Source organism: Fusarium mangiferae (assembly GCF_900044065.1).
Source record: "Fusarium mangiferae strain MRC7560 genome assembly, contig: FMAN_scaffold017, whole genome shotgun sequence".
NCBI classification, from domain to species: Eukaryota; Fungi; Ascomycota; class Sordariomycetes; order Hypocreales; family Nectriaceae; genus Fusarium; species Fusarium mangiferae.
In genome coordinates, this window is record NW_024573937.1 from 310,866 (window position 1) to 326,628 (window position 15,763).

General features: G+C 49.1%; 7 protein-coding genes and 1 non-coding gene across 8 annotated transcripts; 4 read left to right on the forward strand and 4 right to left on the reverse strand.

Annotated features, from left to right (window-relative positions):
* Positions 1 to 120: 120 nt before the first annotated feature.
* On the reverse strand, positions 121 to 2,157 carry FMAN_03900 (uncharacterized protein; the record flags this gene model as incomplete). The annotated part of the gene is made up of 3 exons (XM_041824188.1): positions 121 to 828; positions 888 to 1,914; positions 1,970 to 2,157. The coding sequence occupies 3 exons, from the start codon at positions 2,155 to 2,157 to the stop codon at positions 121 to 123; spliced, it is 1,923 nt and encodes a 640-aa protein (XP_041689694.1).
* Positions 2,158 to 3,804: 1,647 nt separating this feature from the next.
* FMAN_03899 (uncharacterized protein) lies at positions 3,805 to 5,598 on the forward strand (the record flags this gene model as incomplete). Its single annotated transcript, XM_041824190.1, has 5 exons — positions 3,805 to 4,399; positions 4,455 to 4,943; positions 5,002 to 5,223; positions 5,269 to 5,377; positions 5,439 to 5,598. The coding sequence occupies 5 exons, from the start codon at positions 3,805 to 3,807 to the stop codon at positions 5,596 to 5,598; spliced, it is 1,575 nt and encodes a 524-aa protein (XP_041689695.1).
* A 1,051-nt stretch (positions 5,599 to 6,649) lies between these two features.
* FMAN_03898 (uncharacterized protein) lies at positions 6,650 to 7,860 on the forward strand (the record flags this gene model as incomplete). The annotated part of the gene is made up of 3 exons (XM_041824191.1): positions 6,650 to 6,786; positions 6,840 to 7,423; positions 7,478 to 7,860. 3 exons carry the CDS (start codon positions 6,650 to 6,652, stop codon positions 7,858 to 7,860), a joined length of 1,104 nt encoding a protein of 367 aa, XP_041689696.1.
* Positions 7,861 to 9,034: 1,174 nt separating this feature from the next.
* FMAN_03897 (uncharacterized protein) lies at positions 9,035 to 9,559 on the forward strand (the record flags this gene model as incomplete). Its single annotated transcript, XM_041824192.1, has 1 exon — positions 9,035 to 9,559. The coding sequence occupies one exon, from the start codon at positions 9,035 to 9,037 to the stop codon at positions 9,557 to 9,559; it is 525 nt and encodes a 174-aa protein (XP_041689697.1).
* A 278-nt stretch (positions 9,560 to 9,837) lies between these two features.
* FMAN_03896 (uncharacterized protein) lies at positions 9,838 to 10,950 on the reverse strand (the record flags this gene model as incomplete). The annotated part of the gene is made up of 2 exons (XM_041824193.1): positions 9,838 to 10,209; positions 10,276 to 10,950. 2 exons carry the CDS (start codon positions 10,948 to 10,950, stop codon positions 9,838 to 9,840), a joined length of 1,047 nt encoding a protein of 348 aa, XP_041689698.1.
* Positions 10,951 to 11,413: 463 nt separating this feature from the next.
* On the reverse strand, positions 11,414 to 11,511 carry tRNA. Its single transcript has 2 exons — positions 11,476 to 11,511; positions 11,414 to 11,449 (listed from the first exon to the last, which is right to left on the reverse strand). It is a non-coding gene; the product is annotated as a tRNA-Ala (tRNA).
* A 363-nt stretch (positions 11,512 to 11,874) lies between these two features.
* FMAN_03895 (uncharacterized protein) lies at positions 11,875 to 13,429 on the reverse strand (the record flags this gene model as incomplete). The annotated part of the gene is made up of 3 exons (XM_041824194.1): positions 11,875 to 12,672; positions 12,724 to 13,070; positions 13,123 to 13,429. 3 exons carry the CDS (start codon positions 13,427 to 13,429, stop codon positions 11,875 to 11,877), a joined length of 1,452 nt encoding a protein of 483 aa, XP_041689699.1.
* Positions 13,430 to 14,013: 584 nt separating this feature from the next.
* FMAN_03894 (uncharacterized protein) lies at positions 14,014 to 15,470 on the forward strand (the record flags this gene model as incomplete). Its single annotated transcript, XM_041824195.1, has 6 exons — positions 14,014 to 14,154; positions 14,217 to 14,319; positions 14,420 to 14,781; positions 14,828 to 14,922; positions 14,981 to 15,226; positions 15,305 to 15,470. The coding sequence occupies 6 exons, from the start codon at positions 14,014 to 14,016 to the stop codon at positions 15,468 to 15,470; spliced, it is 1,113 nt and encodes a 370-aa protein (XP_041689700.1).
* Between the last annotated feature and the right edge of the window lie 293 nt (positions 15,471 to 15,763).

Genomic DNA, 15,763 nt, shown 5'->3' on the forward strand with positions numbered 1-15,763 from the left:
TCCCTTCTCAAGGCGCTCAAGAAGACTGTACAGCGTACGAGAATGCATCTGGAAGAGCCCTCTTCTCTATACCCCCGTTCTCTAAGCTGATATCAGAAGTACTATCGGATTGAACTCAACTTAGAGGTATCCTAGCCAATCCACATCTTCCCAAACTAAATCTGTACCGAGATAGTCAAGTATAAAAGAATCCAGCCCTTCAGGTAATGGGGAGGCAGTGGTTTCCTCTGCACCCTTCGTATTATCTAACAGACCTTGAAGAAGCTTTCGACTGCGAGTGCAACCAGCGTCAAGCGGCTCCATCTGTGCGAATAGTTCAATCGCTTGACAAAGGGATCCATAGCACTCCAAATTATCTGCTTCTTGTTTGTCGGATATCAGCCCCAGGACGAGGACCAATGCCACCTGAAAAACGTTCCAAGCGCTGTTCCAACAAAGGAACTGGTTCGGAACCCAATCCAGGACCATCAGATCAACTCCCTCCTTTGCAACCTGAATACATTTTCGTGCATGTGCTGCTTCACGTGTATTGTCTTGACCCCATGGCTTCTGACGCAGCGCTGTGATCAATAAGCCAGGACGGTAAAGTGTGAGTCGAGTTGTGATCCATCGCCACCAAAGAATCGCTCGCGCAGTATTAACACTTGGCGGACATTGCTCACGGTGAGCCAGAAACATGTGTAACGAGTCTTTCCAGGCAATGAGCTCGCGGTCGAATTCGTCAACTTCGTCGGGGCTGATCAGAGGTAATCGGGCGAGTCGCTGTTGTACACGAGTAGCAATCCGACAGAACCTTTCACTGGCGGCGAGGGATATGGTTCCGTAATCCTAGGATGCAGCAATGCGTCTTAGCAAAGGCATCCAAAAAGGCGGTCCGTGTGACTTACCAGATCTTGGAGGGCTGACATGGGTGAGGTCAGTGTTATAGCTGGGTCCCAATATCCGTGACTGGGGCGCCCTAAAGTGGACGAGGCCCATGTATCCAGACACAGAATAGACCACCAAGTACGTATCCGCGTGGCTGTTGAGCCATTAGCGGGATGGCAAGCTGCATTCGTAGAGGACTGCGAAGCCTGAACTCTATGCAAGCCCATTGCCACGGCCATCTGTAGGGTCGCTCCCATGACAGCAACTGCCATGTTCGGTTTGTTGAGAAAGTGAAGAACCATTCCACTATACAGAGCCAATGCTTGGACCATGTATAGATGGCCGGAACCAAAAGAGTTGATGTTTATATGAGGCAGAGCTCGCTTGTAAAAGTGGTTGTGCGCGTTGAAGTGCATCGAGTCTGATGCCATTGAGCCCATAGCAAGTACCATATTCATCAGAGCGAGCCATGGACCAGCTTCATCGTCTTCCGTATTGGATTGAAGATACCGCTGACGAAAGTCGGCTTCGTCAACCATTGGAATGACGGGATGCACGTGGCTGAAGTAGGCGTTTATAAGCGGTATCTCATCTATTTGCAGGCAGGCCATGTCGCCCGGGCTAGCAGCTAGGGTTGATGGACTCCGCCATGCTTCGGAGCCTTTGGGAACTCGTTGTTGGACATGAGGAGAGAGATGGGCGATGACTTTGAGTATAGTAGGGACCGAGGATATACCCAAGTATGAAGCGTTGAGGGATTGTCGTGAGAAGGCAAGTCCGTTGACATCGTCTGCTACGCGGGACGTCTCGCTTTCGGTCTCGGATACTTCATCCCAAGTGAAGTTTTGTTCCACAGACGGTTCTAAAACCTGCAGATGATCCTGCGGCTCGGTCTCGGTAGCAGGTGGGGGTGCCTTGGAAGCTTGCAGTCGTATCAGCAACTGCTGGCGGGTCATGCAGGAGAGTTCCTCAAGTGAGCTGGAGGGGAACAACGCTTCGATGACCTTCCGGGCCTTGGCGTAACTCTCGGTAAGTTCGGCGTGAGATCTGTTAGTTCACCGTCAGAGCAGGCACCCCCACTTGTTCAGGTACGCGCGCTTACTTTATAGATACATTGTGTCTCTTTTTCCTAGCAGGATAATGGCAGAGATGTGGAACGAGATAGTAGACGCATTGCCGACAGGGAAATGTCTGGCCTTCGCACTTGACTCGACGGCGTCTGCATTCGGCGCAGGATGAATTGGCCCGGGGCTGTCGGCCGGTTGTCTCGGCGACAAAAGGGAGTTCCATGGTTGACATTTTGCCCCAGATTCAATGAGAAGAGTTCCAGGTGGTGATAAGAGACATGAACGGCAAAGTAGAGACCTTTTGTCAACGGATTAGAGGCTTGGGCTTAGAGCTGGCTGGGGATAGAGTGAGCATCGCGGGCGCAACAAGCTTAGGCAACAGTTTAAGTCGGGAGTTGGTGGCGTACCGCCGGCACCAATGAGGCGTTTTGCTATACACGAGCCTGTTTCAGAACTCGGGACATCAAGGTAAGGCAGATAGCATCCACTATTCGGATCCGAACTTCACGGATACTCTCGATAGTTAGTGGTGATCATCTGCCGCTTGACAAAGAAAGAGTACCGAAATAAATCACAAATCCTTCTAAATAAAGTTTGATCACCAAGAAGGCTCCAGCTACATGAGAAACCTCGGCAGTGTCTCGCCATGAAGAAGCTATACCGAAGGGGGAAAGCCATCGGAGCCGCCTATTGGTGGTGCTAGTCAGGAAATACAGAATTCCGTCTTAGCTCACGGCATGTCCGAAGCTAGCTTATTATAGAGCTGTATATACCGGATGTTCTCCTACTATTTCTAGCCAAAAAACTTATAAAGAACTTAGATTGAAGCCGATAATTTAATAGCTGCCGCCGTTGTTTTAATTTGATTGCAGTTACTCAGCATCCGAAACTTAGAACGATTTCTATTTGGGTCCAGGTGAAAAAGACGCTACAAGCCAGGATGCAGTAGGGTAAGCCATAGAAAACATCAATGTTATTTACGAACGAGTACAGTTACTATCCAGGTCACCCTTCTCTTGCATAAACTGGCTCTCCCTGAAGCCCTTCATTTGTCTCCAAAAAAGAATTGACTGGAAAATCTAGATCATTCAATGAGGATTGGGCCTCGGCTTTGTTGGGATGATAAGCCCGTAAAGATTGGTCGCATGTCCAAAAGTGCTCACCGATTGGTTTGACATCAACCTCCTTTAGATCAACGTTTGGGTCTTGTAACACAGAAACTACCCGCGAGTATTTGGTGATCGTGAAACACATGAGGTGTGTCCTATTACCTGTTATTTTGATGCGTCCAGGTGGAAAACTGTCGGGGCATTGTCCAGGTACCAACGCCAAATCATAATGTTTCAGTTTTCAGCCCGAAGCCAGATCCATGATATGTGTTTCAGTCCCCACCGTATCAAACCAATGGAGAGTATAGAAAGCGGGAATGAAAGCACGCTTAAGTGGTGTGTTTTGAGTGGCATTGGGGTCTAAAACGATTCTCCAATACCACCTCGTTTCCTCTCATGATCACCGCTCAAAAGCCCCAATCGCGTACAACCTGCGTCAACATGCCACGTTACATTGGTTTCTCACACATCAGTGGCCATCATATCATTCCACCACCAACAAACCACACAGGATAATGCAACCCTCTACCACGTATATTCCGACTCTTTGGGGTCACGGGCTAATGCGGCAGTTCGGAAATCTGTAACCCCGTCCTAGTGCGGGTCCACACCATCGTGAGATCACTACCGCTTCGAGTCTTCCCCGCATGCCCGTCCTCTAATGTTATAAGAAGTAGTTACAGTTGCAATGTATATCTCCAGAAGATCGGCCTGTAGTATCCACACTCTTAACTTTATCATTCAATCACTCAACCTTCACTATGTCTAAAGAGCTTGACCAGTCTCACAGTGAGCATGTTCATGATGCCAATAACGAAAAGAAAGAAGCAGTGCAGACCCCAGACGCCATCGCGACCGCGCTCAACAATGTAGGAGCTCCATCGCCATGGGGCAAAGGCCATCTCAAGCTGTACATGGCTTGTGCGCTCATCTACCTCTGTTCGACCATGAATGGCTACGACGGCTCGCTCATGGGTTCGATTAATGTTCTCTCAGAGTATCAGGAATACTACGGGCTGGGTGATACTGGGTCAACCTCAACTGGCTTGGTGTTCTCCATATTCCAGATCGGACAGATGGCGGGCGCTTTATTCACCTGGATATGCGACTGGAGGGGCCGCAAATTGACACTCGCCGTCAGCTCGTTCCTCATCTGTGTATCTGCTATCTTCACTGCAGTGGCCCCGACTTTGTCTTCGTTTATCGCCGCGCGATTCCTCCTCAGCTTCTTTTCGACCATCAACACCGTCGCTGCGCCGATGCTTCTCGTCGAGATTGCTCCTCCTCTACAACGAGCTACGGTTGCAGGAACATATAACACTTTATACTATATGGGAAGCATCATCGCCACATTCAGTATGGTTACCCAGTATCTAACTCAGATTGACCAATCTCGCTTACTATATGCTAGCAATGTACGGTGCCAACATCCATTTGAGCGGCAACATCAAGTGGCGTCTTCCCCTCTGGCTGCAGATGCTCTGTCCCGGACTCGTCTGCCTCGGTAGCTGGATGTTGCCCGAGAGTCCGAGATGGCAGGTCGCTCAAGGAAGAATCGAAGCAGCCCGCGAGTTCATTATCAATCATCACGCAAACGGCGACGCAGATCACCCGATTGTCGCCATTGAAATGCAAGAGATTGAGGATTCACTTGTTGAGGTTCGAGGCCGTTCCCAGTGGGCTTGCTTCGATCTACGAAGCCTTTACAAGTCTCGCGCTCGCCGATATCGAATTATGCTCGTCATAGCCATGTCTTGGTTTGGTCAGTTCTCCGGCAACAACGTTTCGAGTTACTACCTCCCATTGATGGTCGAGAATGTCGGAATAACCTCTACGAACATGGTCCTTTTGTTGAATGCGTTCTATGCACTCTCCGGGTGGGTGGCTGCTACAATTGGAGGTACGTAAAGTTCACAAATAATCGTGGCAACTTGTTTAGCTCACAATCATGCATGAAGCTCGTCTACACGATATTGTTGGAAGACGCAAGATGCTGATGGGCTCGTGTCTGAGCATGTCTATTGCGCTCGCTATTGTTGCTGCCACTGCAGCAGAGTATGAGCGATCTGGTAGCACACCTTCAAGCTCAGCAAGCATTGCGTTTATCTTCATTTTTGGCGTTGTCTTTGCCGTCGGATTCACTCCAATGCAGCCCATCTATCCAGCAGAGGTTTTAGCTAGTGAGTTTCCTACTCTTTGGTATGATCTATCACTAACACAGACAGATGATATGCGAGCCAACGGTATGATGGTCTTTATGATAACCTCCGGTTGCGCAGGTTTCGTCAATACTTTCGCAGCTCCGGTCGCTATGAAGAACATTCGGTACTGGTTGTAAGTACATCTTTGAAGCCACCCTATAAAGAATGCCCCTAATTAACAACCTCTGTTACAGCTACGTATTTTTTGTGTTCTGGGATCTCTTTGAGTTTACCTTTATCTACTTTTTCTTTGTCGAGACCAAGGGCCGGACATTGGAGGAACTCACTGCTGTTTTCGCTGCCAAGAACCCACGCAAAGCGAGTACCCGACGGATCTCAGAGCCTGACTGTTAGATAATTCACAATGATCGGCTCTCTGGGAGGCTGAATCATGAATCCGAGAGCTATAGTATTAGTGTATCTAGCACATATGCCAACGAAAACTATGTAAGAACACCTGTACATCAGTGGGTGATATTATCTGTGAGGCGCCAACGGGGCAAGAAGTGAATGGCAAATTTAGGATATCATACTGATCAGTAGTTCTCCCTGCGAACAAGCCCTTCCAACGTCTGCTATATGGGACCTTGTAGTTCATAGATAGATGATGGTACTTAGATCATGATCTCTCTAGTTCTGGTTAGGGCAATATAATGAGCTCGCTTTGCTTACTCTTACGATATTACGATCGGTCAAAGCAGAAACTACAGGGTAGCAAAAGCTAATGATTAAAGTTTATCCTTAAACATGTTTCTTTTTATTAAGGGTTAATGAGAATAAGGAGATCATGGCGAATATGGTGCTAGTGGCCCATGAGCACTAAGCCGGACTTCCATATTCGCGCCCAAGTTGCTTCCAACAGCCGATTGATCCTTGTCCCGGCAGACCAGATTTGAACTCCGAGACTCTGTTACACGCTAGAATGATATTTTATAATTCCGTTCAGGGCCATCCGAAAGCCAACAGTGCATACTGCTCGCTAATACCCCGCGATCTGCGAACAGAAGTCAAAATCCGGGGAAGATCTGAAGGTCACGATGTCAAGTTGATCGATTCGTGAACGGAAGAAGCAAGGGTCTACACCTTCCGATGCTTAATTAGGATCTAATAACCAACATCACAACCCTCTGCCGCAGTCCACCCCGGTATTCCCGGCTCCGCACCTATGGATATCACCTATGGATATCACCTAGTGCGTTAGCTTGTCGCAAATAGATTTGGACGCTGGGACCAAGCTCGGGTCGTTTCTTTGACCCTTGGGCCAATGTAACCTTCAGGAGCTGGTGACGTCCATACTATAGTCAAGTTTTCCTATATAAGATAAGATTACGACCCTTTAGGCTTCCAAGATCAGCACCTTCAAAAGACTCTAATCATACCGAACTATCCCTCGCATCTTACATCAATGAAGAGCTTCAGCTTTCTCGCATTGGGTCAAGCCCTGCTTGCGGTAGCCACTCCCCATGGCTCCAAGCTCCCCGCTCGCCAACAAGGTAATAGCTTCGCCGGCGTAAACTCCTACTTCCTCCATGCCTTCAAGCAGTAAGATCTATCTATTTCATGCATCATTGATAATACAACTGACATCCGTACAGGCAGGACAGATTGGACGTCCTGGACGCCATCAAAGATGCAAATCTCAAGGTCCTACGAATCTTCATTTCACCAACCGGCCAGAACGCCAAAAACACCGGCTCAATTGCGATGCCTGACATTGAGCCTCAAACCGTGGGTGTCTGGGACGATACTCAGCTCAAAGCCATCGATCAACTGATGGTAGAAGCTCAAGCCAGAGGTATCAAGCTCACCATCGCAATCCATGATCGTTATCAGCTTGGGTGCTGGGGAAGCGATGCTTATGTGACAAAGTACAAGCTTCCTGCAGTAGACTGCAACATTCAGCCTGCTAGTGCCAACAATGTCGAGTTCTGGTATTCTGACAAGAACTGTATTTCGGATTTTCAGAATCGCATCCGTCATGTCCTTGAACATAAGAACACACTGATCAGCGGTAGTCCAGCTTGGAAAGACCTGAACAGCCATATCTTTGCGTTCAATATCCAGAACGAAGGGCAGGGCCATTTGAACAACAATATCCCACCTCATCCGTCGTGGTGGTGCGATCGAGCTGGCTTCATGCGGGGTATCATGGGTAGCAGCAAGGTTCTGATCTCCACTGGTAAGTCATCACGCACACAGAATTCTCAATTCCATCGCTAACGCAAGATCGTAGGTGGCGGTAATGAATTTCCCAACTCAGATATCCCGGAGAACTGGGCCTGCAAGGCCTTGGACCTCGTCACCATCCACTCCTACAGTGGCGTCAACGAATTCAAGAACAAGGGTCCAGTTGCGCTGCAGCACGCCAAGAGCGCCAACAAGCTCATGCTCTTTGAGGAGTTTGGTGCTACTGGGAGCAGCAAGGCTACCACTGTCGGGCAGCATATTGACGTGTTTAATGGTCTCGGTGTGCCGTGGATGCCGTGGCAGATCAGCAAGCCTGGCAACAAGGCGAATGATTATGAGTTTTGGACTGATGAGCCTACCTATGATGTCGTTGAGGATGGTTCGAATGATGCTTTGGCAAAGAGCGCTGCACAGACTTGGTCTATCTAGAACCTGTGAGGAGCATTAAGCCTGCTCCAATGGAATGGCCAAGGGAAATATTATCCTTTATGGCTTGGGCGATGTTCGATATCCTGGAGTCAATGTAGTTGTATATCAGAATACGTAACATTCAGATGAGCTGAAGGGAGGAACGCCTAGTGTCATATTGACATCAATTCATTGTTCTCAACTTTCACCTTGGCAGAATTCCCCATCCACAAACTCCGCAACACGTCTTCAGCAGTCCCGGTCAACAAAGAAGCCTCAATTATGTCATCGCCTGCCTCTCCAAATACTATAACTGCAGACATCTCACCAGCAGCGACCGCACCGGTGATACTGATGGCACTCTCGGCGAAAGCGTTTTCTCCATGACGTCTGATTTCTGCGGCATAGAAAAGGTCAGCTGTTACAAGAGCCGCGATATCTTTTAAATGTATAAGAATTTGAGTAATAGACAGACAATCGAGACTTGCTGCTAAGCTGGTGGAAACGTCGTTGGTATTACTGAGGGTTATACGGCTGTCGCTTGGAGGCATGAACCATTTTCGCATCCATGTTTGTAGCAAGAAAGGCCACGAGTATGGATGTTTTGATGGCCAGCTACATTCTGACAATAAGGCCTCCTCAATCCTCTCCAAGTCATCAGTTTTAGTCTCGTCAATTTTGGCGTCCTCGACGTCTCGATTGTATATGCACCTTCAGTCTTCATGTTCGATCCGTCAATGACCATAGAGAAATGCCTAGCTCAGTTTGCTCCAACTCTCCGTTTCCAAGTTCAACCAACACGGAGGAACCGATTTTACTATATGGAACTACGGCGTGGACTTTACTCTAGTTCTCTTCCAATTAAAATTGCAGTCAATGGCTAATAGCTATTTTCGTGAAAGCTCGTATGGGGTCCAATTATCTTGGAAGCCCGCAACAAGCTAAGGAGCGTGGCGTCAATAGCCAAGTATTCCAGCCTTATAGCTCAACACGATGCCATTTTGTAGCTAGTGTACCGGTCGATCGGCACCAAAAGCTAATAGTCTCTCACTAGGATCCAATGGTTCCAGATTTACGAAATTACAAGCCCCTTACCCACTATCTATAAACAAAGATCTGTTCCCCAGTCTTGGCACTGCTATTCATCACAACCGTTCACTCGTTTCTTCGCTGACCCCATTCACTCGTTTGCATGATGCGTTTCTCACTAAAGACCTTGTCCCTTCTCGTGCTCTCGTCCCAGGCCGGTTTCGCCCTCGCGGGACTCTGCAAACCATCGACGACTACAACAGCGGCTGCGACCACCACCACCTCCTCTGTCCCCGAAGGAACCCCCATCGACGCAGTCTTCTCCGATGGGAGCGTGGTCAACACCTATCTCAACGACGTGTATCTCAGCGACCAAGGAGATACCCCCGCAACCTTCATCCTCGAGCCGACAACCGGTCGCCTCACCACAAACATTGGTGGCATCACATACTACCTGCAAACCGTTATCCCGCTTGGCCCTGCACTCTCATTCCAGTTTGATACCTATCAAAACATTGTGAACAATCAGTACCGTTACTTTGTCAAATGCGACGTCGTCGCGGGCTTTCTGTCATGCGCTTCTGAGAGTGGCTCGACACCTATTTATTGGCACATTGAGAGCAACAACATTTTCTATGGCAATCAGAACATACTCACTGGCGTCACTACTGCCCAGTTCAGGTTCCAGTAGAGTGGGCTATAACGCGACTTGTGTCGAAACGCTTGCCTAGCAATTGGTGATGTGTGGAGGAACACATGGGCACTGGTGCGCTGTACAGGGGAATGAAGGCCGTTCATCGGTTAGGGCTTTTGAGTCAGAATTATTTCTCATTCATTGTATATAATTCAGGAAGTAATGTCGCTGCTTCAATAAGTGACTGCGCTTCTCCTTTCTCGCTTGCATTTTCTCTTTAGAGTCGAGAGCTATCTGGGACTCATAGGCCCTGGATTCTCAGTCAACTCTGTCCTCTAATCGTCCGTTTCCATCATTTCCTCCTCCGTTTCCACCATTTCCTCCTCCGTTTCCGACGTTTCGGGTTTCTTATCACGGTAAATAAGCCAGCCGATCGTAGGCTGATGACGATATCCACGGAAAGTTGCTGGGTTAACAATACCTGACTCGTTGCGGGAATGCGCGAGTAAACCTCCAACCACAGTACAGTCCATGGAACCCTGACCAAAGTCGACTCGAATAGGTATCGTTGCAACAGCAGAAGGCATTTCAACATCGAATTCGAAACCTCCCCTTTGTATAAGTTTCCGCGGGTCGAAGAAGTTAAAAAGCCAACCACTCATCCGTCCGAAGCTGTCTGCTTTCAGCATATCATCCCAGAATTCCCCCTATGGTCCAGGGTTTAGCACATCGATTACAATGTGAGTGGTCGGAAAGTGGGAAAAGCTACCAACTCGTAGCAAGTTGTCCAGAAACATCAAATGATGTGATATCGCAACCCCCAGTTCCGGGGACAGGTTTCTGAGATCCTCGAAATTTCTCCGCAGTTTGTACCAGTCCTCTCTACCTCCCGCGATAATAATAGCCCCGCGATTGTAAGCCGCCACGGGCATGTTGAATTTCCGATGGTGTTGAACTTGGCAATTTGTGCCGAGTAGTATGAGAGCGGCCGCCCCGGTTTCCGATTCCGCTGTGGTGCTGAAACGGGGAAGAAGAAGCTTCGCGGCCTCAAGACCAAACTTTTTTAAAACCATATCGCATAAGCTATTCACTAAAGCTTTTTTGTCTCTGAGTTGTTCGTTCAAAAAGCTCGGGATCTCCTGTGTTTGCCGAGGTTGAAAGACTTGATAGATGTAGGATTTCAGCTGTGCAAGAACAGCAAGCCAGATATGATCCACCGAAAAGATAAGTCCAGATTGCCTGTCGAAGACATCTGCTGCAGCCCAGATGAATCCATTCTGAGAGGCCACGATTTGGGAAGGGTCACCCTCGAGGTGAAGATTGAATACGCCATCACTTTTTTTGTAGTCGTCGGGAGATATCCGTTGGAGGATTTCAGCTCCGCGTATCGCGGCGACTTTGGGATCGTTGAGGTTCGTTGTTTGTATTGGCGTATCCATCATCGCCATGTTGGATATGTGTTTAAGTGGAAAGATGGTTGAAAGTGCTTTGTTCGGTATTGTTCTGGTGCGTTATTGATGACGGGGATGATGAGATGATGAGAGAGGGAGAAAGATTGCGGGAGTGACTGGAGAAAGAAACTTTGAGTACGTTGTTCCATCAGAGGGGCAAAAGAAGTATCGTGCTTTCCATTTCGACAGGACATCGAGAAGAAATCTGGTGTTTGTAGAAAGCGCTGGCTCAACTTCTTTCTCACCTCTGATCGACCCATCAGCCTGACAGGCAAGCGTACCTGCATTCTGATCGTAAGCTTTTGACGCCAGCGGAAGGAGGTAATCGCAGTTCAGCTTCATGATGGCCAAGACCATTCCTTTCGGCTGCGCATTATTCGTAAGTTGGTGCAAAAAGAATACCAGATGCTGCTGCGGGAGGTCAAAAATTGGTGTTTTGGTGGAGTCTAACCACCTGCGTTGGACGAACAGGGAATCGAACCCTGGACCACTCCCAGATGCGAGCATCTGATGGACGAAACTTGCTAAGGGAGTATTATACCACTAAACCATTCGCCCGGACTTGTTGAGCGGCTGTGTCAAATTACTGTCTAGATCGTGCGCGCAATCCTGGTGCTGTGGAAATTGATCGGCCATCGCGAATCCCTTCTGTTGTCTGGAGCAGTAGCCAATTAAGTTTACAGTGATGATGTTGGTCTTTTGAGTTTTTTCTGGAGATTGAGTTTTCCAATGGGTTGAAAATTCGGGCGCGAGAGTTTGTGGCTGAGTTTTGATGGCTTGCACCGTTGCAACAGTGATTTTTCAAAGATCAAACAACATCACCAAATAGTTATATACTTCAGCCCAAAGCTTTTACAATCAACAAATAATCAATAAAAGTCTACCAAATAAATACAAAAACTTGTCTATAAACTTTTCCCCTCACTGCGCAGCAACCATCGCTGCAGCAGGCTTGACCTCAACCTCAACCTCATCAATCTCCATCTGCAGGGTAATCTTCTCCCAAACCGCCGAGTTACCCAACTCCTCAAACGTATCCTCCACCACCCTCGCCGTCCTCTCCACAATCTCATCAACATCCTCCTTCGTCACGATAAAAGGCGGGCAGATCAGAAAATGATCTCCACTGTACCCATCATACCCTCCGTTGGCGTTGAACAGCGCGATTTCGTACCCAGCGCTCATTCCGCGCGAGTGCAGCAGGCCGTTGAGCCCGAGATCATACGGGAACGGGGTCTTGCTCTTTTTGTTGGTCACGAACTCAACGGTCCAGAAGAGTCCACGCCCGCGGATGTCGCCGACGTATGGCATCGGTAGGAGGCGCTCTTTGAGCTTGGTGCCGAGATAGGCGCCCATTGAGTCGACGTGGGAGAGCATGTTTTCGTCGCGGATGATTTGTTGGACTTTGAGGGCGGCGGCGGCGGCTTGGGGATGGGCCATGTAGGTTTGACCGTGGGCGAAGCCCTTGCCGCTCTTTTGGAACGACTCGACGAGCTTGGAGTTGATCATGACTGCAGAGACAGGAGCGTATCCCGCACCAAGACCCTTACCAACGACGAGAATATCAGGAACGACATCTTCCTGCTCCCAGGCGTGAAGAGTACCGGTACGACCCATTCCGCACATGACTTCGTCAAGAATGAGAAGAGCGTTATACTTCTCGCAAACAGCCTTCATAGCAGGGAAATATCCCTTCAACGGCATAGCACAACCGCTCGCCTACGAAATCAGATCAGACCATATCCAAGACAGAGATAACGGATGACTTACACTTCCTCCAACAGTCTCAGCCACAAAAGCGCAGACCTTCTCCGGACCAATTCTCAAAAACTCATCATCGAGCTCTTGCGCAAGACGCGCAACGTACGCCTCGTCGTCTTCACCGTCGCGCTGTCCTCTGTACGAACTACACGCCGATACGCGCGAAGAATTCTGCGAGATCAACTGCACGAATGGATCTTTTCGCACTTTGAAGTCGCCCAGCGTCAGCGCACCGAGCGTAGCGCCGTGCCATGCTCCCACGCGAGCAATGAAGTGGCTTCGCTCAGTCTGAGGGATAGCGAGGTGCGCAAAGTGCGTTTTCGCAAGCTTGAGCGCGACTTCGACGGCTTCGGATCCTAAGCATCAATTAGCACCCGTCATTCACACGACAAAATTTTAGAGGCTTACCTGATCCGCAAAGAACAGCCTTGGACATTTGACCGTTCGTAGACTCGACGAGGAAGTCTGCAAGATCTTCCGCTGCCTGCGTTTTATAGAAACCAGGATGACAGTACGGGACATTCACGAGCTGCTCTGCAACAGCTTTCTGAACGTCCTTGTTGTCATAGCCCAGACATGCTACAGCCGCTCCGCTCGTAGCGTCGAGAATCTTGCGTCCATCGCTAGTATTCAGATAGATCCCCTCGGTCGACTCAATAAGAGCCGCGGGATGTTTCTGAAAGTTTTTGTAAAGAAGACTGTTTGTAGGCGCCATGATGTGATGCTGGAATGTTGATGATTTGAAAATTCCATTGTGTCGCGTGCCTTTCTTCTTATATACCTCGATAATATCAGAGATGTGTTCTTTGCTCTCCTAGCTCTTGTCAATCATTGATAGACGAACGCGAAAATGTTTCGATAAGCCTTAGTCTCCGACGTGGCTGACCAATATTACCAGGTATGTATGTAGTGTAATGATATTATGATCCTTTCTGACGGGCCGCATGTGCTAGGGTCACAGCAAGAAACAAGGCGGTGTCTCTTGGCCAGCCTCCAATCACTATCTCCATTCCCATTCTACGGCATGTTTTTGATCTACGTCAAGTATGAGACACGGGCCAAGAGACACTATTTGCTTCTGTCTCATTTCAGCCGCAGCCGCAGCGTCGATCTTTGCTGCTTACAGCCCGTCCTTGGGAAAAGCGGCACGGGCGGTTGCACCCAGAGGCACAGACAGCTACTTTAAGGCCTTTCCCATCTTTACTCCTCACATCCTTTTCACCATCTTTATCTCTTATTGGATATTCTTTGTTTATATCGCTTACTTTTTTAGATTTGTTGAACTGCCGAGAGTGGAGAATGGATGTCCCGTTCAAGGATGTGGTCTTTGATACGGCAGATCCTCATGGATCAGCCCTGTCGCTTCTTCCGCTCCTGTTCCCCGATCGGAAGATCGACGAGATGCGTGTTTCCGCTTTGACTCAGGGCACGACAAATGGCGTGAGTATTGCCTCATACAGATCTCCCCTCTACCAAGTACACGGAACTTTTTCGCTAAAAAGCAAAATTGGCAGCTTTACAAGGTTACCGTCGATGCAAGCACGGCAGATGGAGTGCTGATCAAGGTCTACGGAGATGGAACGGACATCACCATTGATCGCGAGAGTACGTACCAATCCCTCCAATGCCCTGCTCCCCGAGACTCTGTCAATCTCGTCTGGAACTTCCGTCTTGGATTCTTGTCTGACGTGACATGTCGCGACAGAGGAACTCAGGGTGCACAAGCTCCTGGCTGAGCGTCAACTGTCTTCATCTCCACTGGTCCGCTTCAGCAATGGACATGCGTATCAGTTCATCTCTGGACGAGTCTGCTCTGAAGGCGACATGTCTGAGACCAGAATTTTCCGCGGCGTTGCGAGGGAGCTTGCTCGGTGGCACGCGACCCTTCCTACAGCGGACCCTGAGGACGTCTTGACCTACAAACCGGGCGTTTGGTCCACCGCGAAGAAATGGCTGGATGCTATCTCCAAACATCCTCACCGATCACAGGCCGAAATTGATGATTTGCATGAAAAGTTCAAGTATCTAGCCGATGCCTTGTTGCCGACTGACGTGTCAGAGCCCTTGGTGCGTCGTTGCATGTATTTTGCTTGTCTGTCACTAACCCGCACAGGTTCTCGCTCACGGCGACCTTTTGTGCGCAAACATAATTGTACAAGAGTCGGGTGATGGCATTGATGTCGCATCAGTTCGGTTCATTGATTACGAGTATGTCATACCCTGCTCTGCAAATGTCCCCAGACCAGAGACACTGAACCACCTGCAGACACGCCACATACTGTCCTCGGGCCTTTGAACTAGCAAATCATTTCGCTGAATGGACCGGCTTCGACTGCGACTACACTCTGCTCCCCAAGACATCAACCCGACGGGCCTTCATCGCAGAATATCTCACGACCCACGCCGAACTCTGTCGGGAGCACAACATAGACGTCCCGACTGTCGATGATGCTGCTGTGGATAATCTAATGCGTCAGGTCGATGATCACAGAGGTTTTCCAGGGTTCTACTGGTAAGTCGCCATACTGTCTCACAGGCAGATACGTGTGTGGTGGTACAGGACAAGACACTGATTACACCGCTGCGACAGGGGTCTCTGCGCTCTCATCCAGGCTGAGACAGCGACCGGAACTATTGATTTCGACTACGCGGGATATGCCGCGAAGCGCTTCGCAGAATACGAGGACTGGCGTAGTGTGCGGGAGGGAAATAGTCCGTCTCTGTCCATGAGGGAGAAAGCCTGGTCAATGCCGTAGACCTGACACCCCCACACTAAGGCATCAGCGGGCGAGACAAACATTCATCGCCTTAGACAGAATACGTACTATTACAAGTAGACAACACAAGAGAAAAAGTCAGACATCTACCTAAACTTGATTGGTCACACGCCGTGCAATGTATGACTCGTCTTGGCCAAAGGGAGCCTCTGGCACGCGCACAGCAGCACATGCTGGGTCATGATTCGTCTACGCACCAAGTCCCCTTTCAGAAGAGGCGCTTTTTTTTCGTTTCCCTTTTTTTTCGCCTGCCTCGGGGAGAGCTGACGCAA